At 45.1% G+C, this 24,730-nt stretch overlaps 1 protein-coding gene across 3 annotated transcripts in view; it reads left to right on the forward strand.

Moving 5' to 3' along the window:
* MYO7B (myosin VIIB) overlaps positions 1-24,730 on the forward strand; it is a 55,946-nt gene that overhangs the window by 21,673 nt on the left and 9,543 nt on the right. For 2 of the 3 annotated variants that reach the window (XM_027779558.2, XM_027779559.2), the window contains exons 17-40: positions 827-964; positions 1,917-2,069; positions 2,587-2,685; positions 3,242-3,336; positions 4,870-4,954; positions 6,007-6,225; positions 7,495-7,671; positions 8,549-8,758; positions 9,663-9,830; positions 10,106-10,186; positions 10,762-10,889; positions 12,411-12,537; positions 13,816-13,935; positions 14,719-14,892; positions 15,638-15,865; positions 16,310-16,477; positions 17,083-17,200; positions 17,296-17,422; positions 18,170-18,339; positions 19,026-19,207; positions 20,037-20,164; positions 20,706-20,863; positions 21,331-21,484; positions 23,513-23,668. In XM_027779558.2, the coding sequence (XP_027635359.1) occupies positions 827-964; positions 1,917-2,069; positions 2,587-2,685; positions 3,242-3,336; positions 4,870-4,954; positions 6,007-6,225; positions 7,495-7,671; positions 8,549-8,758; positions 9,663-9,830; positions 10,106-10,186; positions 10,762-10,889; positions 12,411-12,537; positions 13,816-13,935; positions 14,719-14,892; positions 15,638-15,865; positions 16,310-16,477; positions 17,083-17,200; positions 17,296-17,422; positions 18,170-18,339; positions 19,026-19,207; positions 20,037-20,164; positions 20,706-20,863; positions 21,331-21,484; positions 23,513-23,668 (3,563 nt within the window). The remainder of the gene's footprint in view (positions 1-826; positions 965-1,916; positions 2,070-2,586; positions 2,686-3,241; positions 3,337-4,869; positions 4,955-6,006; positions 6,226-7,494; positions 7,672-8,548; positions 8,759-9,662; positions 9,831-10,105; positions 10,187-10,761; positions 10,890-12,410; positions 12,538-13,815; positions 13,936-14,718; positions 14,893-15,637; positions 15,866-16,309; positions 16,478-17,082; positions 17,201-17,295; positions 17,423-18,169; positions 18,340-19,025; positions 19,208-20,036; positions 20,165-20,705; positions 20,864-21,330; positions 21,485-23,512; positions 23,669-24,730) is intronic. The other variant, XM_027779561.2, reaches the window with a different exon arrangement.

The raw sequence follows: 24,730 nt of genomic DNA on the forward strand, positions 1-24,730 counted from the left end.
TAAAGGCCGGCAGAATCCTTCTGTTACTTGGAATCAGCACTGTGGTCACCGTAATTTAATGTACCCTTTAAAGATACCAGGAGGTAGAAGCTTAGGCCTGTTGTGACGATCTGTGTGAAAAAGACATAGGTGGGAATATCAGCGAAGCTGGGAAAGCTAACTGCAGCCAAGTGCAATTCCTCTGCGTTGCAGTATGGCAACTGCGAGCAAAATTCAACCCAGGAGCAGTGAGATACAAAGCACTTTATATGCAGCTGTATATGGAGTAGCTCTTACCTTATCTTCCAGCAAAAGTTGCCTTTTCGCTGCTTACTGTAGTACTAATGAGCAAGGTGATCAGTCATCCTTATCAGTAAGGAATGAGCTGCTCTGGATCTTTAGCATCCATAGTTAGCTATGAGATGGCAGCAAAACGTCTGGCCTGGAGGTTATTACTGCTCTGGGAGCGGCTGTGGCTCACCAAGCTTTCAGGCACACCCCCATGCATAAAAGCTTGGCACCCAGGCCATACGCTAAACTCAGCCTTGGCTGGAAAAGATGGGCCTGGGTGGGCTTGTGTGGGTGGAAATTCCATCATCACAGCCACCCCCACTGCCAGAACTTGGTGCCCAAGTAGGTGAAAGGGTTCAGTGGGGTTTTTTCCCCAAGAATAAACCCAAATTAATAAGATGCAGGTGGCTGATTTAGCTTCCATGTAGGGTTTGGTTGTTTGTTTTTCTTCTGGCAGTTGTATGATACTGTTACATTGTACAAAATTACAAAGAATTATTAATTGGCCCTCTTACAGTGAATGCTGTAGCAGCCAGCATGTGCTTACTCTTCCTAGGGCTTGGATACCACCAAACGGCTCTCTACTCTGGGAGGACAGTTCAAGCAATCCTTGGAAAAACTAATGAAAATCCTTGAACAGTGCCAGCCATATTTCATCCGCTGCATCAAGCCAAATGACTACAAGAAACCACTGGTAATGTTTTAACAATATGAGGGCTTGTCTTCAGTAAACTTTTTAATGAGCAAAAGCTGTCAGTTGCTGTTATAGCATTTTATATCTGTACTTCAGCCAAGAAGAGCTGAAGTACAGGCTATTAGTGCAATAAAAAGACTGATAGGGTTGGCATTGTTCATTTATGAAAACATGTTTAAAAAGCATCATAGAGTAATAGATGGCAAAAAAGAAGATAGGTGTGTTCCTGAGAGGAGCTGTAGAAGCCTTTCCTGTAAAGACAGAACTGGGGAGTTTCTAGTCCCTCAACAAGGGGAAAACCGAAAAACATTAGGATCCAACAATGATCATACTATGAAATAGCCTGAAAGAGAATAGGAGAGCTGTTGGTGTTTGAGAGAGGGGTGATGTGGCTTAAATTGACACTACAGGAGGACTGTGTCATTAAGAGACTTGCCAGGAACTCGTGAGATCATGAGCCACTTCTACATTAAAACCTTGTATACTGTTGATCAAGTAAGTTAATTTTTAAAGCACTGTGTGTGGTTTAGTGAGCCTATTTTTAGTCTGCATGACAAGAACCTAGCCACACGCATGCTGTACTTTGCATGGCTATGCCCACAGGGCCTAAGTTGCTACTGCAGTTATTCACACCTGCAAAACTATATGATCAGATCATTGTTCATCTGAAATTGCAGTTCTAGAATTGAAAATGCTTGCTGAAGCCAGGCTGAAGTTAATGGACTGTTTCTACTGCTGATAAACACAAATTTGAAGACCCTTTGGGGTGACTTGTTTATGCCTGTAATGAATTAATTTGTGTATTAAAGAAATAAGAAGTGCAATTTAAAAAAGCATAGTAGGCCATTTTGCAGGCACCCTGAGGTGGAGGTTAATAGATATGTTTGAAGGAATGCTGCGTGTGTAGCTTCTTTCAGTGCTAAGTCTCCTCCTTGTCTGCTTCCCCTTTCAGTTGTTCGACCGGGAGCTGTGTATCAAACAGCTGCGATATTCAGGGATGATGGAGACCATTCAGATCAGGAAAGCTGGCTACCCAGTTCGCTACAGCTTTGAGGAGTTCTTTGAGAGGTACAGAGTTCTCCTGCCATGGTCTCTTCGAGAACAGGTGCGTAAGCAAGAACTTTGGTTAAGGCTAATCCAACTTTTCCTTTTGGGGCTTTAGTCTTTCTCACAGTAGAAAGTTCTTAGATTATTGCTGGCACAGTTGAGAGAGCTGTCATCACAGTAACCATAGCTAAATACATATATCCTCACTTGGACCTTAGCTGAAGCAGTAGAGGCACTTTTAAATCTGGCTGCCTTGACCTGCTTCACACAGACATCCCAGGCAGGGTGACATCCCAATTGCCCTCAGATATTTCTTTTCTCTAATCACACACTTCTGAGGTCTTTAACATCCTCCTCACATTTCAACTCTGGAAGGTTTGGCCATGCAGTCACGTTCCTCCTTTTCTTGACCATTTCAGCTGAACCACTCTCATTCATTATACTGTCAGCCCAGAGGTCGGTAAGACCTCAGCTGTTTCTGTTTTTCATCCTTTGAAATGCAGGGCAATAGATTTTACCTAGTACAGCTGCTGTGTTTCACAACCAAGCCCTAACATGATGCTTTTGTGTATCAGTTGAAGAATGATGCTCGACAGAGCTCTATCAGCATCTCTGAAGCAGTTCTGGGAAAGAACGAAAGCTGGCAAGCTGGAAAAACCAAGATTTTCCTTAAAGTAAGTAAAAAGGACAGTTTATTGTCTCCTCCTGAAAAAAAATGGGTGCTTCACAGTACAGCTTGACTTGCTTGTGCAAGAGCGGTGACCCAGAAGGACTGGGTTCTCTTACAAACTCTGTCTTTAATCTGAGGCTGGATCTTTGCTCCTGAAGGCCAAATAATTTAACAACTTGGTATAGGAGAGGCTGATCCTATTCCTGTGCTCCAGTGTTGCAGCTGAAACAGCACAGTGCTATGTATTGGTCTCTGCTCAAGCCCTGAGCATAAAAAAGAACTGGATAACAGCATGCTGTTGCAGGAGACCTCCTTGCCCATAGCATACCCCCAGGTAAAACCAGTCTTACTGAGGCAGATTCTCTGCTTGTTTATGGCTATAGCCAGGCATGGTGTGGTCAGGTGGTGTGCACTTTCCCTACTGCAGTTCCATAAATGCACTTTAATCACAGCTTGAACTCCATCATACTGATCTGGGACCTCTTTCAGACCATGTGTCCAGTTTGCAGAAGTTGTCGGGGGTGTCTGCTCAGCTGGCATATCCTCACTTCTTTTAACAGGATCATCATGATACAGTATTGGAGCTGCAACGCCAAAATATACTCACAGATAAGGTTCTTCTTATCCAGAAGGTGATGAGAGGATTGAAGGACAGGTCAGTGATCTCACAGAAGGGAAGTTTGTAGCAGTAATCTTTGTGGTGCAATTTAACACACTCTGTGACACATTTGGGGGGACGAAATGTGTCGATCCATACCTTTCACCAGCCCTACATTCAGTGCTCGTCAACAGCACACAATGCGTCTATGCAGATTTTGCACAAAGATTTGTTCTGGCTCAGTGTATTTTCATTATGCTTCTCAAAATGCAGGGCTGTGGCACATGCAGCTTATATGAAGAGGAAGTGATGAAAGGAGGATTTGCATTTAGTATTTCTAGTAAACAATAGGCATCTGGAAAGCAGGAAATCCCCATGGAATCTGTGCCCTCAGAGCTACAAGAACTCTCTGATTTAGGATGCTGATTTGATACAAGACATACAGAAGAATCAGATAAAACTAACTAGTCCTTCTCTTTGCCAAACATTCACAGTTCTTGCATTTTGTCTGGTTTAGTTTGAAATATCTTCAGAAGTGAAATTTAGTCACTGTCAAGTAAATGTTTGTCCTCATTAAATGCTTTACATCATGATTTGTACTTACTAATCTTGTATCCTCCAACCAGAACCATGATATAGGACTGAATCTTGGGTTTTTAAAGAAATATTCCCAACAGTAGAGAAGCAAGAATTAGAAAACCATGATACAAATGCCCCAGAACTTCCCCCTTTTTTTCAAACTCTGCCTGCTATTGAACACCACCTCTCTCTGAAAGCCTCACCTCGCTTTTGTTTTCAAACCTTCAGAGCCATATGCCACTTCTGACAGCTTTTACCGTGGGAAGTTCATCTTGCTGGGATGGGCTCCTGCTCCTGGCAGTTAAGTCACTGGGGAGCAAGTGGTCATCAGATGGGGGGGTTAACTTGTTCAGGCTTGATACGAGGGACTTTTCAGTTCTTACAGAGCTCTCCTACCACCGCAGTGAATTTGGTCTGCGGTTGCTATGATTATTTTTGTAGCATTAAGGGCCAAGTCAGATCAGATGTATCCAGGTGGATTACTGATACTTATATATCCTTTCTACTAGCAAACGCATAGCAAGGCAAATAGGAAAACACTTTGTGAGCTCAACTGATTCATGGTGCTGCTTCACTTAGAGAATGGCATGAGCCAAGGTAAACCCTCCTAAGGCCCTTATTTGCAGAAAAGATCAGGCAAAACAGCCTTTCTGGCCTTTCCATCAGCATGGAGAACATGTAAGCAGACAAAATGTTTGAGTGAGTGTAATTTCGAAGCATACGGTACAAAAGTATCTGGCCAGACTAATCTTTCTGCTGCAACATAATACTTTTTGGGGGCTGCTCAGAAGTAGGAAGAACAGCCTCACTGAGCTTCAAGCTTTCCCCAAAAAGCTGTCTACTCATAATTGAGCTATTTAACAATAGCTTTCCTGGCTCTAGTGTTCCCAGACAGCAAACAAGGCTGAGATCAGATCCCATAAAAGGAAAACCTACCACCTTATTCTTTACTATTATAAAAACCAGCAGAAATAACCTGTTGTTTGTCACCTCCCCTGTCTGTCTGCTTAGGAAGCAGTTTCTGAAGCAGAGGAGGTCTGCTGTGGCCATTCAGGCAGCCTGGCGAGGGTACTGCTGCCGGAAGGATTTCAGAACGGTAAGATGCAGATGTATATACAACTTTTTTTTTTTTTTTTTCCTTAATATATATATATGCACACACTCACATATGTATATTTGTGTATGTGTGTTTATATACTCTGCCCTGCCAGACTGAGTATTAGGAATGAAGTTATTTAGAACTGAAGGGAGGAGAGGCAAGATGGTAGGGTGTAAAGAAGGGTGTAAGGTCCAAGGAGGGCTCTGGGACCTCTCAGGGCTTGCTGAACCTGTGACATTTCTGCTTTCTAGTGAAATAGTAACCCAACTAACCTCTGGCAGGCCTGACTCTGGTGACCTGACATATGAGTGATCCCACACTTCTTCTAGTCAGGAATCCAAGGCTAGCGTTTGTGCATCACCACCATCGTATGAGCAACTGCTACAGGAAAACTGGGAATCTGTAAAAAAATTACCAGACAAATCATTATATCAATCTCACATTATTAAAGATATTGGCTGTTCTTCTATAGATGGTGGGTTTTCTGGGTGAGGAAAGCTACACCATATTGGGGCCACTCACCTATTGTGTGTTCATGTGGCAGGGATTATTATTCATATATCCTAGGCATCACATTCATAAGGGGCAGGAGGAGAAACTGCCACTTTCAGTGAGAAACATTTTCTGTTCTGCATCAATGATGCAATTCCTGTCTGAAGAGCCAGACTGTTGTCTTGCACTCTGCCCCATCCTCCTCTGCTGCTTTTCTTGGGACTGGCACACCCATCTCTCCAAGGATGTGCCTTTTTTTTTTTTTTCCATTCACTTGGCTTCATTTCTGCTCTCTTCCTTCCCTTGTAATAAACCCTGGCTATCATTGTCACATCCTGGAGCCACTCCCTGGAACAGAGCCCCAAAAGAACTCTATCTAAACTAGTTTTAAAAGCCTATTACTGGCAGAAAATAAAGCATAAAGGACAGTATCGAATTAGCCCCTTCCAGTGTCTTTATCCAGTTACTGAATTTTGTCATCTTCAACTCCTCCCAACTTACTCCCAGTCTTAATGGTTTTGAACCATACTCACTTCTTTTTTCTTCACCTCCCACAGGTTATGCTGGGTTTCGGGCGCCTGCAGGCCCTGTACCGGAGCCGGCAGCTTGCTAAACAGTATGAAGCAACCCGAGCTCATATCATCAGGCTTCAAGCCATGTGCCGTGGTTATCTAATGCGTCAAAAGATAGCGGAGCAGAAGAAAGCTGCATGTGTTATACAAGCATATGCAAGGGGCATGTTTGCTCGCCGAATCTACCAGAGGATGAAGAGGGAGGTATGTATGCTCACAGATACCTTGTGAACATGTTCTTTCTGTGAAATTCTGATAGAGATGTAATGACTGGCAAGTGTTGCCATAGTATAGCACTGGATGTGGATGTTTATTTTTTGACATCTTATTTTGAGCTTTTGTCAAGTACGAAAGCAGAGTTTTAAGCAGACTGATCTTGTTTACATTTGCTGTGTTCATTATCATGGATCAAAACTTCACTGACAGAGCTGAAATGTTTTTGACAGAAGGCAGGAGAAAAGATAAGGTGTGCATGCATATCTGTCACTCCTGCAAGAGACGCTCAGTTTCTACAGCGAGGCCTGATACTGTCACGTAGGGATCCTGAATGGATCCTAATGCATGTGTCTTGGTATGCACTGCCAGAGAAAATCCTGTACTTACTACCTTGGCAGTCCATAGCACATAGGAGGCCTTTCTGTGATTTCCTTTCTCTACTAATGCTGTACAAACAGGATGAAGCCGGTTTGCAGATTTCTGCCTGTGGCTTGTTCCCTAAAATGCCTAATCTAGACCTGAGTCCCTGTTGGGGTAAAGTCCTGGTGTGGACAGCTTGTTGATGGTAGAAGGGGGTCGTCTCAGCAGTTGTGGAAAGAGTCACAGAATGGTCCTGTTCAAAAAACAAGTGCAAGCTGGAAGGCAGGAATATCCACTTGGAAGGAGAGGAACATCTGATCCAAGTCCTTGGACCAGTGAAAGCAAGGGAAGAGGCTATGAGATTACAAAAGGTAGATATGTTGGTGGAGGAACGTTGAATGCTGTGTTCCTTGGCTGATAAGGGAGCTTACCCAGCATATATTTGCAGACTTCCTCAAAGGTCAGGCATAGTTGTAAAATTATTTGTTACAATGCTTTAGAAATGGGTCAAGGCAAACATGTGCACATTTCTGTTTGCAGTATGAGCTGGCACTTTAGCCAAACACGCACAATACTTTTTACAGCCCCCTGTCGAAAAACCTTTTTAAATAATGTGGGGGTTTCTGCTGTTAGGAATTCTGTGTTTTTCCTATATTATTTCTTGTTGATAAAGTTCTTGAAAAATTGCATGTTACCCATAAGCAAGGCCCTGCTACTGATGGGCTAGGTCTTTGTGACTGCCTAGCACAAGAACCATTTAACTTCACATTCCAACACTGCACTAGCAGAGCTGGACCTCACTGCCATAACACCTTTGTAATAGTGTTTCATCCTCACACCCATTCATTCTAGCAGAACGATGTTCAAGTCATGCCTAACCAGCTTCTATGTTTAAAGGAACACCTGACTCCTCTGGAGAGAGACGAGGCAGAAGCAAGACAAAGGAGGAAAGCTCTTGCCAATAAACCAACAAATCATGACGTTATCAGCGACCAAGAAATGGTGGACAAAATTTTTGGGTTTTTACCTGCTATGATCGGAGGCCAAGAAGGACAGGCTCCTCTGGGGTTTGAGGTACAGAGCTACAGACTGGTAATGGGCTGTGTTCATCCCTTGTGTAAGTCTACTGACTGTTGGAATTCCATCAGTTGTCAATTCTGTTTAAGGAACTTCTGTGCAGTGAAAGAATCACCTAAATTAGTCATCCAGACAGTCTCTTTGGGATCTGCTTGCAGGTCAGTTCCTAAAAGTTTTTGGTCGCATGCAGTTCAGGGACTAAGTGTCTTCAAAAGCCACTGCACGTTTGTTTCTTTGGCCCAGCAGACCCTGACCAAATAATGCCATTCTCTGCATTTTGGCATCAACCACGTGTTCTGCTGACAGTGCTCTCAGTGATCTTCTGGCTGAAACAAGCTGGAATTTCATGACCCAAGTTATCTCATGTTCTTAAAAGCAAAATTTGAGATCTACTGGTCCTGACAGCTGTGGAGGATGGAATAGGGTAGGGAGAGGTAGGCAGAATAAAATAGTTATTTTTATGGTTATTTATCCTGAGTATATTGCAGGATATGAGCAATGAGGTAACACCTTGGTTTTCCATCAGCAATGTTCTTGCTGAAGACCAAGACAGGAAGGTCATATGGAATTGATGCATTTCAGAAGGACAAGCTCTGGGTCCCAATGATCTGTTGGTAGCAGCCGAAAATGGCTTTGGGGTTAGCTGGAAAGCCAAATTCTGGAGGACCTATGGCAAAAAAACCCCAAAAAACAAAACAAAACAAAAAACCAACCAAAACCAAACCCACAACAAAAAAACCAAACCAAACCAAAAAAACCCAACCAAACAAACAAAAAAACAAAACAAAAAGAAAAAAAAAAAAAAACAAACCATACAATAAGACTATCAGAGTACAGGGAAAGAAAACATGTTTCTTCCTCATGTTCTGCACAGGACTTGGAAACAAAGCCTAACAAGCTGGACGAGGTGGACCTGGACATGGTTCCCATGAGTGTGAAGCTAGAAGAGGAAGCAGATGGTTTGGAAGAGTACACCTTCCCAAAGTTTGCAGCTACTTATTTCCAGGGGTCTTCTACACATACACATATCCGGAAGCAGCTGCGTCACCCACTACTCTACCATGATGACAAGGACAACGTCCTGGTATCTTGCTCCTTCTTGTTATTGAACCTGTTCTCTCTACAGCCCCAACTTCTACAGCTCCCCACATCCTTGCATTCCCCTGCCTCTGGCACAGCCCTGGGAACCAGAGACTTCAGAGCCAAGCAGATAGTCCTAAGCACTTGTATGAAAGTAGGAGTTCCCACCAGCATTTTTTGGCACTTTGCAGGCAAACACTTCACACAGACAACCTGCCCAACACGTGACCTTGGGTCACCTTCAGTCTGCCTAAAGAGAGAACTCTGAGGTTTGTTTTGACTTCTCCAGATACCCTCTGAAGGCAAAAACGGACTGGAGAGAAGCATCAGAACTGACCCTTCTCTATGGTCTTGTTAGGGCGGCTGGTCCTTTGAGTTAGGACAGGGGGAGACCCAGGCCTCCAGTTCTGTTGAACCACAGGGGAACCGAGGAGGGGATTTTTTCCTGGTACTAAGCAGCCTTGCAGAATGGAGGGTCCCATGCTGCAAAAACTTCGCTGTTACTTGGCTTTCTAGTTCTGGGTCTGAGGGTTCCTGGAAGAGTTTACTCCATTGCTTACCTGTGCAGGCAGGTAAATGCAGAGTGTGATTCAGCCAAAGTTTCTCTGCCTTGCTCCAGCCACAACACACCTGCACGGTGCCACTAAAGGGAATGGTGGAGGCTCAGCAATCGCAGAGCAAATCTGGCATTCACACTAGAGCTGCACCCTAGCATGAGAGCATTGTGAATGTTGCTCTCATGTTGTTTGATGTGAAAGTAAACTCCTGGTGTAAATGGCAGGAGGGGACAGGAATTTTAACAACTTGGATTGGGTACAGGAAGAAGATGCTCTTATCTAAACAGGCAGAAACGACATGAGACCATTGGTTCTCCTGGCGGTGTCTGACTGTGCTTTCTGCCCCTACAGGCTTCTCTAGTTGTGTGGGTTTTCATCCTGAGGTTCATGGGGGACCTGCCAGAGCCAGCCATGTTTGCCAAGAATGCCACCATCAAGAGCGGCTCCGTGATGACACAGATATATGACACAATTGGCAGGAAAAACCAGGTCCAGTTCAGGAACGACAGCCCAAATATGGTGAGAGGAGCAGGCTATGTCTGTATTTTCATGTGCTTTCCTTGGTTTCTGTGCTGTTCTCCCAAGAGTGTGAAAAGCAAAGGAACCCTTTCATGCTACTGCACATGAAATGCAGAAGTGCAAGGGACCTCTGTCAGTCCTGAAAGGGCACTGCAGCTCCTTCTGGCAGGAGGGAACAAGACAAAAACATCTCCATTTGAGTATCTTCCTGTCCTTAATGAATCATTCTTGCTGTGCATTAAACTGATTTCCTATAATGGTAATGTATGTTGCAGAGAGAAAGCAGAAAGGATAACAGGATTTCAAAAGGGATCTCTTCCCTGAAGCTCAAGCGGTCATCCAAGTTGACGGGGAAGGTAAGAGGTGGAAATAAATTGCTTCCCCTAAGTCTTCTTGCCTGGAACCTTTTATCTTTACCTTCTGACAGATGTTATGTGACAGCAGCCTCCCAGCTGGGAACTTGTTCCCCTGCCAAGCCAGCACAGCCCTGCGTATGGGGTACCTGGTGCACTGTTCTTTTGAAATTATCTCCGTGTACAATGCTGTCATTCATGCTCTGGCAGATTACTTCCATCCGTTCCTGCCGCAGAGTGATGCCTGAACACAGGGAAGAAGTTATTACTGAGAATTGTTGGTGTTACAGAACAGTTTGCCCAAAGCCCTGAGAAGGCTGAGAACCACCGTGTCCTTAGGGCTGTACAGGACAGTATAAGAAAGTTCTCTTGGCCAGGTATCCTGCTGGAACACAGCATTTATGAGTTAGCTTGAGAGAGGGAGGAGGGGAAATATGGCCTGTTCCTAACTGCTCCTGCACTGAGCAGAAAATTTTAGCCAGGAAGATTGAGCAGGAACGTCTCTCACTTCTGGGGGAGCTGCCTGGCAAGAGGGGAGGTTTCTAGAGCACTCTGGGGTTCTGCTTGGTTTCTTTCAGGTGACAGACCAACTGAAAAATGGAGAAGAGGCTTTCCAAGAGGACAGCTCGATCTCTGAGAGACCGATGTCCAACCTAGAAAAAGTGCACTTCATTATTGGCAACGCAATCCTGCGTCCTGCCATCAGGTAGGAAATTTGTACCTCCTTTCTAGGACCAGGCACCCATTAGATCAAGGAGATTCAGCATCCCCTTTCCACGGTTCCAGACATTTTCCAGATTCTGGCAATGTCTCACACTTCTCTCTGGAGATTCCTGGCTGAAAGCCCAAGGTAGTCACACAGAACTGAGACTGCAGGCCACACACCTCTTTGGAGGGTGGTTCCCCTTTATCAGAGGGGACCGAGAATGACTCCCCTACTGCCTTTTGTGGTATCCTCATGCTGTAGTTTGTCAGCTGCCTCCAAGTATGGCTTTCTGAGCACCCCCCACACACGCAGTGGGGCAGAGCTCAGGGCTGTAACCCAGCAGCACCTGGCGGTGGAACGCAGCCCTGGTATGGGGGAGAAGAAACGCTCAGAAGAGTAAGAAATACGGAACTGATGTGCACTAGGTGTGTAAGAGGTGTTCCTAACCTGTTTCCCAATTAGCCTCTTGTTGAGCCCTCAAGCAATGTCCCCAGATCAAATGGTTGAAGGCCTGGCTCACTAAAAGAAGAAATCCTGCTCATAAGCAGCATGAGGCTGGACCTTAGGCCAAGCATGGTGTGAAGAGCAGACAGAAGCTGGTTTGTTCTGACCTGACCCTGAGGATTCTCTCCTCCTTTTTAGCCCATTTTAACTTATGCAACACTATTCTGTAACAGCCCATAGGCACAGGCCTTGACCACAGCCACGGGCTGCATTCCTCTCTGCATAGTTGGTTTGTTTCAGTCAGGATGCTCCCTGAAGCACATCTTCAGCTGGCAAAAATCTTACGTCAAGCTATCGTAATAGCCACAGGCTAAGCGTCTACTCCCTTGGTCTGTGTTTCATCATATCTCCTATCTGGGAACAAAAAACTCATCCACCTTGTGTCCTCCCACATCAGACTTGCCAAATGCGTGTTCCAAGTCCAGAATATTTAAGACAATCTTAAAATAGCAGTTCTGTTTGTATGCAGATTTTTGCATCTGTTCACCATATGTCCTTGCTGCAGGCAACTTGCATTTTCAGCAGCTCAGTCTGAAGCACCTTTGCCTCCATTCCTGTGCAAAGACTCACTCCAAGTTTACTGAAAGTATAAAATTAATCCTGTGCAAAGACTCGCTCCAAGTTTACTGAAAGTATAAAATTAATCAGGGTGTCCCCCTATCCTTATCCCAAAGCCCACATATGAGCAGACAAGAGCCATGAGATACAAGCCACATACTGTAGAGAGCTTAGAGCAAGTTTCACGTGTGGGGGGCAGCAGTGCCATTTCACACTGGATGATCTGGCAGTTATTGTCCCTGCACAGTTCCCCTGCTTGTCACAGGAGGTAATCCAGCGTGGGAATTGCACTTGAACTGCTCGAGTAACAGGGGGTGGTAAAGGGTGCTAAGTATACCTTGAGCCTTTTCCTGCCAAAAATAATCATGCTGCAATCATGCCAAGCTTGCAGTGGAAACTTAGCCAAAGACAGTTCAGGCAGTGAATCATTATCTGTTGCTTTCCCATGTTTTATTACAGAGATGAGATTTATTGCCAGATTTGCAAACAACTCACTGAGAACAGCAACAGGAGCAGCTATGCTCGAGGCTGGATCCTTCTGTCACTTTGCCTTGGTTGCTTTCCTCCTTCAGACACATTTGTGAAGGTACGCTACTAACCTTTCCTACAGCAGCTTAAATGCCTCAGCTGATCTGGTTTCTTGTGCGTGTTGGTGTTTTAATATAGAGAACCACATAAACTGTTTGGCTGCCATAGCAGGTGGTGCTGTGATTTTAGCAGAAACTATCTCATCTCATATGCTTACCTGGGAATTTAAAAATAAAGCAGATCAAATAACTCAGGGGGGCAGTATAAAATCATGCGCACACGCACACGCGCACACACTCACACACACACTCACACACACACTCACACTTTACCAGTTCTTAGCTTACATCTCCAAGCCCTACAAAATCCAATAGAGAGAGATCTGGCCTTTTTCATTATTAATCATTCATTAATTTCCAAATTTAAAGGGATGATAAATCCACTTCATGACAGGAAAGAAACCCCAACAGCCTGTGGTTCCAATTTGACATCAGTCTTCCTCCTAGGTCTTAGCGACAAACAGAATCCATAGATAAGCCTGACTCTTCAGCCTGGCTTTATTTATGCCCTAGCTCAAACGATTAACCTAATCATAAATGCTGCTAAATGGACACTACTCGGAACAAACCAGACACAAGCCATAGACATATTTTGACATCAATCTTCATCCAAAGACTGTGAACCACACAGAATTCATGAAAGACATGATCATACTCTATCTCTAGGAATATTCTTAATCATTAAAATAACCAGGTGACTGGCTCGTGCTTGCTCTAAATATGAGTATGTCAGTACAAGGCCATGCTTACACCATGTCATTGAAGATATCAGAGCCATACAAACTCCAAAAGCTCAGTTCATGCACTCCTCCTCTTCTGGATGTCCAATCTTAATCCTTAATCATGGACTTTATTGATATTGCTAGAGAACTTAGTAAAACTAAAAGTAACCATCATCACCAGTCCTAACCTGCAATTAGCCCTCTTCCCAGCACTTTTGTTCATACAGAATGTCAAAAGAGTTCAGGCTCTTCAGTTGGAATCACTAACACTTGCCCTAACCTAATTGTAAGAATGAAGTCTCCACTGTCTAATATTTATTGTGTAGTTAAACATAGTGAATAGACTGACACAAGTCTTCTTCTTGCAGAATGAATGAAAACTTGGTGTCTCAAACCTCCTTTTTCAAAACACTAATGCCAACCCTAACCTTTAATACTTTCTAGTGAACTGTAAGCTAACTGGTCACTCTAATCCAGTAGATCAACTGCAGGAGGTTTCTAATGTTTTATCAGGATTACTGTTTCCCAATTCTTTCTTATGCTCTGTGCATATAGTACCTGTTGAATTTCATCCACCACGGGCCCACAGGCTATGCACCATATTGTGCTGAACGTCTGAGACGTACCTATGTCAACGGGGCACGGACTGAACCTCCAAGCTGGCTAGAACTTCAGGTAGCAACTCCCTTTTTGCTTGATTGTATCAATCTGTGTCATTTTATACTGGATTGCATTTACTAACCTGTGCTAACAGATCTTCCCAACTCCGATCATGCAAATCAATTGCACAAGGGGATTGAAGACCAGGTGCCTTGGTCTGGGCAGCTTCTCAGATGCACCTCTTCTGGCTACCATTAACCTAAATCCAGTGGAGGATTTAAGTTAAAGCTCTTACCATAATTTGTGGAAAGAACTGTGCAGGGCTTATGCTTTTAAAATGGAGGGAGGAAGTGTGTATGATAGGGTTATATTGCCTCCCCCCCCGCTCCTTCAAATATCACCCTAGCAATTAGAAGGCACACGCATACCCACTTCAAGTGAAAACTTCAGTTCAATTCCTTCCTAAATTTGTGCGACCCTATTGCCTATCACACATCTCCCTGGGTGAAGTACTTGCTGCACGCCGTCTCTCTACTGATGCATGTCAGGCTGCACCCAAAAGTCATCAGGCCAAATAAGGCTTATAAAAAAAGTTCGTCAGTCCACACTGTTATGTGATAATCAGCTCCCCTGAGCTGTGGGGAGGCGAGAACTTGAGTCCAGTGCTGCTCCTGGGGTGTAATTTATATTTAAGACTCACCATGCTTTGAAGAAACTGTGTGGGTGTCAGAGATTCACTTAAAGATTGTTGACTAGGGTGTACAGTGTGTGGAGATCTTAAACCTAAATGTCTTCATTCTTCACAGAAAAGTAAGGTTTTCCCAGAATTCATGTCTCTCATTTAACTCTGACTTACAGGCAACGAAGCAGAAGAAACCCATTATGTTTAACGTCACCCTGATGAATGGCCAAAGCATCACTGTCCCTGCAGACTCTGCTTCCATTGCCAAAGAGATCTGTCAGTTCATAGCAGATAAAACCAAACTGAAGGACATGTTTGGTTTTTCGCTCTACATCGCTGTGTTTGATAAGGTAAAGTGTAGAAAAATAGAAGGAAAGCTCCCTTCTCTTTCTGTGCAGTTGCTGCTGCCTACCCAGCCTCACTGAGGACTCCCTCTGGCTTCTGGAAGCACCCCTGTACCAGTTCTATGCTCAAACCAAACCAGCTCTGAATCCTACCTGAATCTCAGCACCTGATAATCCCATTCTGCCTTTCATTGCACTGCTGCACATCACTCTCTTGGTCTGTGTTACAGTACTGCTGATGCAGCCCCTATCCTGCAGCACCGGAAGCCCAGGTCCTCGCCAGGGCTGCTGCTGTTAGCTCGCACGCTGGCATTTTAGCCTCTCCTTCCCTTTGCTTTTTTTTTTTTTTTACAGTTATGCTGTAAAACAGACATACACAGCCAGATGACATCTTGAAGCTCAGGCTCAGCCATCGATAGCAGAGAAATTAATTCAGGGATGGAATTTCTGTTTAGATTACAGCAACACTTGCACATGTGCTTAAGGGCCTATACAGGGGACAAGGGAAGTCCAAGGAGACAAACAGAAGACTGTGAGCCAGAGCTGCTTTGTCTTAACTTCCAACTCATTTTTCCCAATACCATCCCTGTGCATAAAAATACACACACTTATCAAAGTACAACTTGCACATCCATCTGCTTACGTCTTCAGAGTGTCTCTTACTGTCAGGAGACCAGGAGCTTTGGGTTTGTTGTCCTTCACTCAGACCTAAAGCAAGCATGCCAGTACACGCAGTGTCCCTTTGTTCTAGGTCTGGTCACTGGGTGGGGGACGAGATCACGTCCTGGATGCCATCTCGCAGTGTGAACAGCTAGCAAAGGAGCGGGGCACCCATGAACGCAATGCGCCCTGGCGGCTCTATTTCCGGAAGGAAATCTTCACTCCCTGGCACAACTCCAAGGAGGATCCTATCAGCACTGATCTCATTTACCACCAAGTCATTCGCGGCATCCGTTTTGGAGAGTACCGTTGTGAGAAGGTGGGTCTCCTTATTCATCCTCTTGAAGAGGATGAAAACTATATTAATGTTTCCCACATTAAAAAGCAGGAAGGTGAAAGAAGTTTCTAGTGGCCATGAGCAACCCTTCCCTTCTTAATGAACAATTCCTGTCCAGGTGATTGTACCAGCTGTCACACTGGCAGCTGTAATTAATACATTTGGTTTTCTGCAACTTTCAGTTCATGTGGCAGTTGGAGGCGTGTCCAAAGGCATAGTTTGGGTCCTTTTAAAATATCTTTGCTAATAATCTGTTTGATGCTATGATTGTGTGATGTTCATCTCCCCTTACGCTGGATGACTGTCAAGAGTTACCCAGACAGAAATGGAGAAAAGCCAGTTCCTAAGCAGGCTTCAAGGCTGAATGAGGCTATCTGGACTTTGTGACATCTTTCTAGGCCTCTTTTAATGGATTCATTGTTGCAGGAGGAGGATTTGGTGGAGATAGGGGCAAAATATTGTTACATCCAGTTTGGAGATTCCATCCACAATGAACTTGTGCAGAAGGTGCTCCATGACTGTATCCCAGTGAAACAGCTGAAGTCCAAGCCCCTGGAAAAGTGGGTGAGCCTTATAACCTATGCACATGCTAAGGTAAGAGGTTTGGCTGGCACTGCTGCGTAACCACTCGCGCACCAGCTTCTGCTTCTTTCACCATTTCCATTTATGAATAGTCTGTTGGGGGAAAGAAGGAAAAACATCTCAGTTTGTGTATCCCAAACAGTTAATCAGGGCTGGGGGAGAGGAGAACCTTTCCACTCACTCTTCCATATAGGGGCTCAGCAGGGGGGCAGAATGAAAAAAGTATATTTCAGTCTCTGGATAGAGTATCTTTTACAGCTCTCTATCTTCCATCTGACAATCGAGTCAGGATGGGCGTGGGATGGAATATTGGTTTTGATCTGGAAGTGGGTTATGTGAATTATTTCCATGGCACCCAAAGTGCGTTAGACTCTGAACAGATCAGTGAGTGGGGATTTGAGGGAAATCTGGAATCCACATGCCTGTGGGTGGCCTCAGCTGCATGTGGCTTGAGCCCCTGGAGGCTGCTCCTGGTGTGACTTTGTCCAGGTACCCCTGACACCAATGACAGCAGAGGGCTGTTGGGGATCTCTGGGATGAGGCCCGCTCTTTATTGTCTGCAGATCGTGCAAATCAGATTTTACTGAGAAAACCTTGGGTATCTTTTTATACTGCAGGCCCCATACACACAGGACCGTCTGTCTCGTCAGACTGTAAAGGAACAACTTGTAGATTTTGCTCGCTTTCAGTGGCCTTTGCTTTTTTCTCGATTCTTTGAAGTCACTAAATTTTCAGGTAATACCTTGAGCCTGGGAGTAGAGGACAGATATAATATCAATAGAGGAGGACAATGTATAGCATTGATAAGGAGCTTTTTTCTACATTTTCAGGTCCCAGCTTGCCCAAGAACCACTTCATTGTTGCCATAAATTGGAAAGGTATCTACTTCTTGGATGAGTCGGAAAAAAGGCTCCTTGAGCTGACTTTCCCAGAGATAACTGGCATCCACACCAACAGGTGAGTGCCCCAGAAAGACAAGATCTGAGGAAGGCATCTCTGCCTACACTCAGAAAGGGTCTTCCACCTAGGAGGGAGGTGTAGTTTCTCTGCCATCCCCCTGGATCTGAGCCTGGAAAGGTGGTTTAGCCTAGGTCTGGGAAAAAGGGACAAGTTCTGAGCAGCCTGTAAAGGAAATACTGAATTGGCTGGATCTTCCCAGCTGGTGGAAGGGAAAGATGACCCTGCTCAGCCAGAAAGGTGTAAGGAAGCACAGACATGCATCAAGACAGGAATGGCCCAAATAACTAACGCAGTTCAGCCATCCTCTGTTGTTCGTGCCGGGAGTTGTATACTTCTTGAGCACAATGGACCTGAACAAGATAACTGAGGGACAGAGGGTAACCATTGGCTTGCTGAGGACACACATCCCTGCATCAGATCATTCAAAGACCAGAGTCTTACATACACAAAATTACCTCTGTGAAGGGCCATCAGAGATTTAATTAGTTGCCTGGTTACTCCAAAAGAAGGGTGCTCTTTTGTCTGTAATGAAGCACTTTTGTACAAAACATGGTGGAGTCCAGAATGAATTTGAACCACTTCAGTCCTTCACACCTACTAACTCATGAGAAGGCAAATTAAGAACTACCAATACTTACTGCAAGGGAGTTGTCTGCAAGGAGGTGTAGGTTCCTTGGCTGGGACTGCAGATGGGTCTGTAAGTGTTTCAGATGCTCTGGTAACAAACCGTTCAATAATACGTAGGGCAGTGAAGTCTTTTGGACAGAGTTGCACTCTCATCACACTTCATGCCGAGGAGTTTGTCCTGACATCTGTAAACAGCGTTGTCATTGCTGAACTGGTGGTCATGTTCCTGGAAGGACTGAAGAAGAGATCACGATTCGCTGTGGCAATGCAGGAGAAAAAATCCCAAGGTAAGCCTTAAAACTTTTCTACAGAATAGGGAAGGATTCTTGAAAGAGCCCACAGCACTTGTTTGAAAGAGCTCAAAGGAAAGAGGGAGAACTTCAGCAAGAGTCCCTTTGCTCCAGAAGGGATGCATAGCGATCAGCACAGCGATGCTGGGCAATAAGGCAATGGGATTCAATACCTTTGCATAAAAATCACTTTTCCTTACTCCTTCTACTTCTTCGCATACTTTATTTAGATAGAACAGCATCAAACAGCTCCAGGCTCCCTGGAAATACTTTCTAGAAAAATTTCATGGAGGTGGTAAACTGGAATTTTCTGTGGAACATAGGTGGCTGGAACAGATAAGGGGGGATTAAAATGTAAACACTAACTTTACCTACTCACAAATATTGAGTTTCTTTCCATGCTTTACTGCCAGATCTAGACACAAAGTCAGCATGTATTTGAATCAAATGGAGCTTTACCATTGCCCTTGATATACCAAAATCAGGCTGTCAGAGGAGATTTAAATGATTTGTCTGAAGCGTTACTGGATAATTAGCCGTATTTACACAAATCACAAATCACTTTCTATTGCTAATTGAATTCAGGCCTTCAGAATACAATTCCCTTGTCTTTCGTGCTACAATCCTTTTGTGTTTTCTTGGACTGTCAAGCCTGAACAGTACTCCCTTATTCTGTTTTCCAGAAGACCCTGCCATCCTGTCCTTCAAGAAGGGAGACATGCTAATCTTCACTGAAGACAAAAGGCTGGAGGCAAACTCTGGCTGGATCTGTGCCCAGAATGAAAGGACAGGCAAAACAGGGAACGTATTTTTGGAAGAGATCTACATCATTCCTTCTCTCACAAAACCCTCTAGTCAAGTGCTGGTAAGAAAAGCTGTGTATTCTCTTTGAAGCGACTGGAAGATAAATAGTAATAACGATGTTAAATATGATTAAACTTGTAACTGGAAGTTAGTCGTTCCTCCGAAGTCAGACAAGTTCTGTAACTCCCATTGAAGCAAAGCATTTCATTCTGTCCTGTCTGAAAGCAAAACTAAAACTAGCTCAGACTCTAAGGTGAAGATCGCAGTTGCACAAAAGCAATGACTTTGCAAAAACCAGTCTTTTTACCATTAGTGATTTCAGTGCCTGGAATTGGTAGCAATTAATGGAAATGGGTGTGCAGTTGAATTTTCCTGCATTCACACTGGGCTTGATTGGTGATCATACGTTATGTCTCAAGGGAAGCTCTAAGTGCAGCAGGTTACTCTAAAAGAATATGCTCTTCGAGAGAGTCGACATTTCCCATCGATCACTCTGCTAACAATTTTGTCTTCAGTTTTGGAGATTCGGGATATTGGATACTGTGCTAAGAAGTACAAAGCACAGTACAAGTACACAAATGCTACAAAAAGTGGGGGGAAAACACACTGGGGGTAAGCAGATGCATTTTTAGCCAGTGTTGTGTTTTGGATAATCACATACATTTTGATGGCCTCTACTGTTGGGTCTATGGAATTTGCTTCCTTGAGCTGACTATTTCCAAGTCTTTCTTGAGTCTCTGAAGATGCTGCTTAGGGGACGTAAGGCCTCCTGCAGCACAGACTGCTCAGGTTCAGTACGCACCATGTGCACGCATACGCTGAGTAACACCTGACAATCTGTGCAGAGGCCTGTGTCCATGTGACATCTCCACATGGCTGTATCATTCCAGAGTTTGCTGATGATGTCTCCAGACCAGAGGAGGACAGCTTCACAGAACTCCTACATGGATGAACCTGATGAAGAGGATCTGAGAGTGAAGCCTTACACCCTGGAGGAATTCTCCTATGAATACTTCAGGTGAAACTCTCTGTGTAGTTTTTGCCCTAGGAAAGTTCTTGTTCATCTTCAGTGATCCTTAAAGCCTAGGATGTAATGGCATCTCCCATTTCTAATTGGGTTTCTTCTTTTTGTTTCCTGTGATTAAGTGTGACTTGGGATGTGCAGAGATTCTGGCACATGGCCATCTTTCATCTGCAGAAATGCGAAGGGAAGGGTAGAAGAACCACAGTTGGACTTCTTTTTTTCCAGCAGGGCCTGTTCTTGCTTCTAACCCCTTCTTCTTCAGCACTTACTAGCTAGTGAGGAGGCACAACATCTCAGGCCTTGGAGAGCAAGGGAAAAATTAGGCTTCTAAAATTTCTCTTCTTTTTGCAAGCCTTCTCCCTTCTGAATCTACAAGATTTTTTGTAGATTTGCCTGTTCTTGTTGACTTACATTACGAAAGGAGATATGAGATCAAAGAACATGCCCAGAGATAAGTCTTTGTAGTAATGACCTCCTATGATCATAGCAATACTGATCCAGGAATTTTGTATTGCCTGCACTTATCTTCATTCAGGACTCCAGAGAAGGAATCCATCAGCAAAGCTGTTCTCCAGAAATCCCGTGGGCGCAGCCAACTGTGGGCACACTCTAAGGAGCCCTTGAAACAGCCCTTGCTGAAGAGAGCGTGCACAGACCCTGATCTTCGAGACTTGGCCTGTCAGGCCTTCACTGATATCCTTTCACTCTTCCCTTTGGGACCTGAGGACACTCAGGGGAAGGAAGAACTACCACTAAACGCACCTCCGTTAAGATAAGACGGCACCCACATTACAGGGGATACATTTACATCCAGGTGGGGGCTTTCAACTGTTTCCCTTGTCTTTGGAGGAAAGGTTCCTACTCCCTCCAATGCTCCACAACTCCTGATGGCTCACTTAAGTAAGAATGTGGCTTTAGGAATGACTGAGATTTACTGTATATGCCCAGAGCAAGCAGCTAATACAGTACAAATCCCAGCCAAGCAGTGACCGCTGCACGGGGAAAGGAGGTAGCAGACAGGCAGGGCATATTGTGCCAGACCCTCCTCCCAGCATTTGGTACTTAGGCATCAACAGAGTCACTAACATGTTAGAATCCAAGTGAGACTTCCCATTTATCTTCCAAAACCGGCCTGCTTTTGTCCTTAACAGCACAATCACCCATCATGAAATTCATGGGAGACTATCCCTCAAAACAGACCCACTCCTCTGTGGAAGTCACTGACCAGATATTTGTAGCAGCTATCCAGGAGGAGGTCCTGCGGGATGAGATTTACTGTCAGATTATGAAGCAACTGACTGAGAACAGAAACAGGTACTCACCGGGTGCAAACACCCTGCTTCTGCAGAGCCCAGGGCTCATGTGAAGGTGCTGAGCAGCAACCCCTGCTGCACTCGCGATGGGGCAGGAGCAGCGGGGAAGGATGGCCAGATGTCGGAGTGGCACCTACCCTTCCCCCTTTTCCCAGGCAGTGCTGTGGGGGTCGCCTTTGTGGGGCACTCGGGCCCACTGCCCAGCAGCGAGAGGCCACAGAGCAGGACCCTTACCCTTGAGCTGCTGCGCTGCTCCCACCAGCGCTCAGCATCCCGCTCTGCAGAGCACGGCGTGAGGCCGGCGAGGTGTGACTGCAGCCCTTTCTCCCAAGGCATCTGTAGAGAAAATACAGCACTGCCCGGAGTTCTTGCACGCTTTCAGTGGCCGCTCTGCCAGCCCTCAGCTGGTTTGCAGTTTCCCAGTGACTGTATTTCCCTCCTGTCAGCACATAGTTCACGTAAGACTTTTTACCACCAGTGAATGCTTTTGAGTTCTTCCATTAATTATACCTTTTTTAAAATATATATATTTATACTTTTAGCAAGTAAAAAAACACTTGCAAAAAAAAATACATAAAACAATCCCCCTTGCAGAACAGATTGGTTACACAGGCCCCTGCCCATGCCCAAGTCTCTGAAACAGGCTGGTGGTGTCTTCCCCACTCGTAAAATGAGAATTTGACCTATTTCCAGGCGAACTGAATTGCAAAAAGAAGCTTAAAATAATACTAATTATTAACAAAATGGTTTGTCCTTTTCTAGCTGCATTGTGTCATGCAAAGCTTACAGCAGGAGCTTCTAGTTTCTTCTTTCTAGTTATTTTCTTACTGTTCCAAAAATATTAAATTTAGTGGAATTTTTACCATGTGTGTAACTATGAAGTGGTAAATTTCCTTGCATGCAGTAAATCTTACAGGCTATTTAACGCATAGTCTGTAACCATGGTGCTAGTGCCATGCCTGAGGTACTCTACCAATGTGGCCACTGTTCTGAGAGGGATCACTGATGTGGAAAAAACAATGCTTGAAAGGTGGCTATTTCCATACATTTTCATTAGAACAGCCAAAGCAGCAAATCTTTCACCCTTCCCAGGCTACCGCGCTGTGGACCGTGTCTTGTTCTCACACAGACACACCACCGCTGTTCTACAGAGTATAAATGGGATTAAAATAGCGTGTCTTCATCTGCAAAATTAGAAAAGTAAACGAGCGCAAAGGCAGGGCCTCATTATCAGTAGTGTCTGGTGCCCGCTCAGAGGCAGACCTGCTCACTTTCCCAACCAGACCCACTTCACACTGTGTAGCGTTTCAGAGCGAACCCTGGGACACGGCTGAAGCGTGTCCTGCTCCTGGCTTTGAAGCTGGAATGACCAACCACCTCCTGGCAGCAGAGCCTTTCTTACTGGTGAGGGTGAGATGCCAGAAGAGCTTCAGCTGGCAGATTTCACAGGTCCAGAGGCTGAAAGAACTGACTTTCTGCCTGAAAATGGCATAAACTTGATCTGGAGCGTTTAAGAGCTGTAAGTACCCCATTACACAGTGCCACCTACACGCTCATTTTTCCGAGCAGGAGCACACTTAAGGAAAAGGCAGCTGCGTGCAAGTGTTTGGGCCTCGAGCAAAGCTGGCTGGCATGGGGGCAGGGGAATACAAACAGCTGATGAAGCACAATCCAAATACACTTGAGACTGAGCAGCAAATTGACAGTGGCTTTCCAAGAGGATGGCACCAGGGTCACTGCTGCCAAGACGACTGTTAAACTAGAAGCTTATCTTTATTTCTGAATGATATTTGCAACTGTCATGAATGTTTACCAGCCAGGATTTAGCATCGTCTTCGCATATGGGCTGTGGTTGGTGCACAGAAAAGGGCTGCCAGATCCTGCGGGAAGGCTCTGTTGGGTTTGCAGCGCTCTGCTGGATGGCACCACATGCCGTGATGGGAGCGTGGTTCTCTTCCTTGTAGCTGGTGTGTGGTCAAGCAAAGAATTCTATGTGGCTGTAGCAGAACAGTCTGCTTCGTGTTCACAGGTACAGCGTGACCAAGGGCTGGCAGCTCCTTTGGCTCTGCACTGGCCTGTTCCCACCCAGCAAGTCACTGCTGAAACACGCCCAGAAGTTTGTGGAGACACGTCAGAGGGAAACACTGGCCCTAGAGTGCAGTCGGAGGATTCAGACAGTGATGAGGTAAATGATGCGGCATACAGCCAGCTCAAAGCGCTCAAAAATCACAAATCAGGTGCCAAAAAGTGCACAGGCTAAAATATTGGGACTTCTCCTTTCTTTTCTCTCTTTACATTGCTTTTTTTAGTGATCATTATTTTTAATTCTCTTATGGACTTTGAACCACTAGGAGAAGTCTGTCACAGCTCTACTTTGTTCTTTCACAGAGCTAGCAACATTTTTAAAAGTTCAGCATCACACATAACGGCTTGACTCCCAGGGCTGGGTGTTTCAAACATCCTGCAGGGCATGCAGTTGAAATGAAATCCTGCAATGTCATTGATGAGGTCCTGACCTTGGTTGCCTTTGGTGAGGCAGCACGTCCTTGCCCTCCTTACACGTGCTTGAGGATCAGTCCTGAGTTCGCTGAATCTCAGCAGCACAGAGCTGCATGCGTGCAGCTAAAAAGACTAGGTTGTACTCTTGGTGGGGTGGCACTGCTGAAGTCACTGACATCTGCAGAGTGCCAAGGTGGCTCTGCTGGTTTTTCTGATGGTGAAGTAAAGCAGATCCATGCTGGGAAGAGAGGATCAACACAATTCCTGTTCTTTGAAGAAACCCAAACGAGCAAAGCCCTGACACACAGCTGCTCAACAGCAAGGCCCTTCTCAGTCCGCTAGGCATTACCCCAGTCCTGGTGAGGGTTGAAGCAACAAGGCCTCCAAACCACAGCGCTTCCTGAGCTTCTGAGTGACTTGTTGGTGTAATGAGCGTGACACAACTAGAGAGACTGGAAGGGCTACCAGGATTTCAAGGAAGGATCAACTGAACTGTACAGGAAAGGTTTCCCTAGATTCCTCCAGGCACTGAAATTACCCAGCCTGACGCTCTGAGAACACAGTGCTCTAGCATCAAGGTTAACCCCCACATTCTCCCTTCTGATGCTGCTAGAGTTGCCACCTGCCTGCCACAAAGAAGCTGCCCAGTGATTTCTCCCTCCAGCTCCTCCATCCCCCCCTTTCCCTGAGACTGGGCCCTGTGTGTGCCTGTGAGCCCTGTGGCCAGGCTCGAGGGGAATGCTAACGC

Source organism: Falco peregrinus, chromosome 12, assembly GCF_023634155.1.
Source record: "Falco peregrinus isolate bFalPer1 chromosome 12, bFalPer1.pri, whole genome shotgun sequence".
In the NCBI taxonomy this organism is placed as follows: domain Eukaryota; kingdom Metazoa; phylum Chordata; class Aves; order Falconiformes; family Falconidae; genus Falco; species Falco peregrinus.